The sequence below is a fragment of the Eurypyga helias genome, unplaced genomic scaffold (assembly GCF_000690775.1).
Source record: "Eurypyga helias isolate BGI_N326 unplaced genomic scaffold, ASM69077v1 scaffold44530, whole genome shotgun sequence".
Classification (NCBI taxonomy): Eukaryota; Metazoa; Chordata; class Aves; order Eurypygiformes; family Eurypygidae; genus Eurypyga; species Eurypyga helias.
In genome coordinates, this window is record NW_010227163.1 from 4,374 (window position 1) to 5,877 (window position 1,504).

General features: G+C 40.0%; 1 protein-coding gene across 1 annotated transcript in view; it reads left to right on the forward strand.

Annotated features, from left to right (window-relative positions):
• Positions 1–1,155, forward strand: part of LOC104512477 (PHD finger protein 20-like) — a gene marked incomplete at both ends in the record, with an annotated part of 4,728 nt that extends 3,573 nt beyond the window's left edge. The window contains one exon of the mRNA XM_010155468.1: positions 972–1,155. Within this exon, the coding sequence (XP_010153770.1) occupies positions 972–1,155 (184 nt within the window). The remainder of the gene's footprint in view (positions 1–971) is intronic.
• Positions 1,156–1,504: the final 349 nt, after the last annotated feature.

The following is a 1,504-nucleotide window of genomic DNA, read 5'->3' on the forward strand; positions in this document are numbered from 1 at the left end:
CTAGCCTGAACTGATTCTTTAATAATCATCACCATTGAATAGTCCTGAATCTTCTTCCTACTGGAGCCACTCTAGTTTTATCTTTTCCACGCTCGGTTCTCATACTCAGCTCGATCAGGTCTATCATAGGTGTTTCTGCACCCCAGTGCAAGTTTTGCTTCATTTAGATAGTGACAAGTCATATGAAATATGGTCTGCCAGACCATATTTCTGAAAGATTTTCTGGCAGATTTTGCCTCTGCAAAACACTGATCTTCCCTTCTAGGTTAGAAGATGGTTTAGCTTTGATTTCATATGTATGTAAGCTATAATTTATGGTTCTTAACTTCTCTACCAAATCAATTATGTTATGTTTCCCAAAAGTCATGTGTTTCAGTTCTTCAGTCTTTCAGGAGCCTTTTTCTAAACCCTGTTGTGTTTCAGCAGAATGAAAAGTAGGGGAGTGGAATCAACACTGCTGGCAGCGCAGTCATGTTTTATAAGTGGCAGTAATTGTGGTGTGGTTTTGGGGATTTTTTTTTTTTAGATGCTTCAGTGAAATTTTTAGGAGAATTGAGATGAGATTCTCACGGGAGAAATCCCTTCGCACTGAAAAATCATTTGCTGTTTCATCGTTTACTTGATTGCTGTCATGTCAGAAATGGCTGTAGTGTTCCCTGGGCTGCAGAGTGCAGTATCTTCCAGCAGGAAGTTGGCAGGGAGCTAGCTACCTGTATATATATTCGCTTTTTGAAAATCAGATGCTTGCGAAGTACAAAGAATAGATCTTGGCAAAATACCTATAAAAGTCTCTCTGTGTTCAGATCCTCCCAAACTGCCTTCATATTTGTGTATGATCTCTTCTGTGTCCCTGTCCTTCGGTGGCCTAAGATCAGTTGAGCAGTTAGCCTGGGTAACTGTAAGGACCCAGACAGTCTGGCTAACCAATTCCACTTCACTGTAACAAATACTAATGTGTGCATTTCTGCTAGGTAAGAGAGTCTGTTGCTAAGAAAGTCTCTCCGGAGGGAGCTATTGAAATGAAATTGCTGGAAAAAGACAAAGAAGGAGTTGTGAACTCGCAGCTGCAATGGCAGCTTAATCTTTTAGCTCATGTGGAATCTCTGCAGGATGAAGTCATACACAGAATGGATTTCATCGAGAAGGAGCTAGATGGTAGGTAACGTTTTTCTGTTTCAAAAATTACCTGCATTTAACTGAACTGCCGGTTCAAGGCATGTTAATTTGAATTCTACTTCCGCAGGCCTACAGAGATGAGGGTTGCTTTGTCAGATTTACTAATAAGAAAACCGACATGATGTTGGGGAGGTGGAATTTCAAACAAGGTTCAAATGAAAACTGAGCAGAATTTTATAGAAAAGGTCCTAGTTAGATCAACTCTAAATATTTGCATCAGATAATGTAGTGGAATATCTTCCATATCTCTTCGCTTTCAATTTTTTGTCATATTCCATAGGTATTCCATGTATCTGCTCTTCAGGGGCTCATGAGAGCAGAGTAGAGG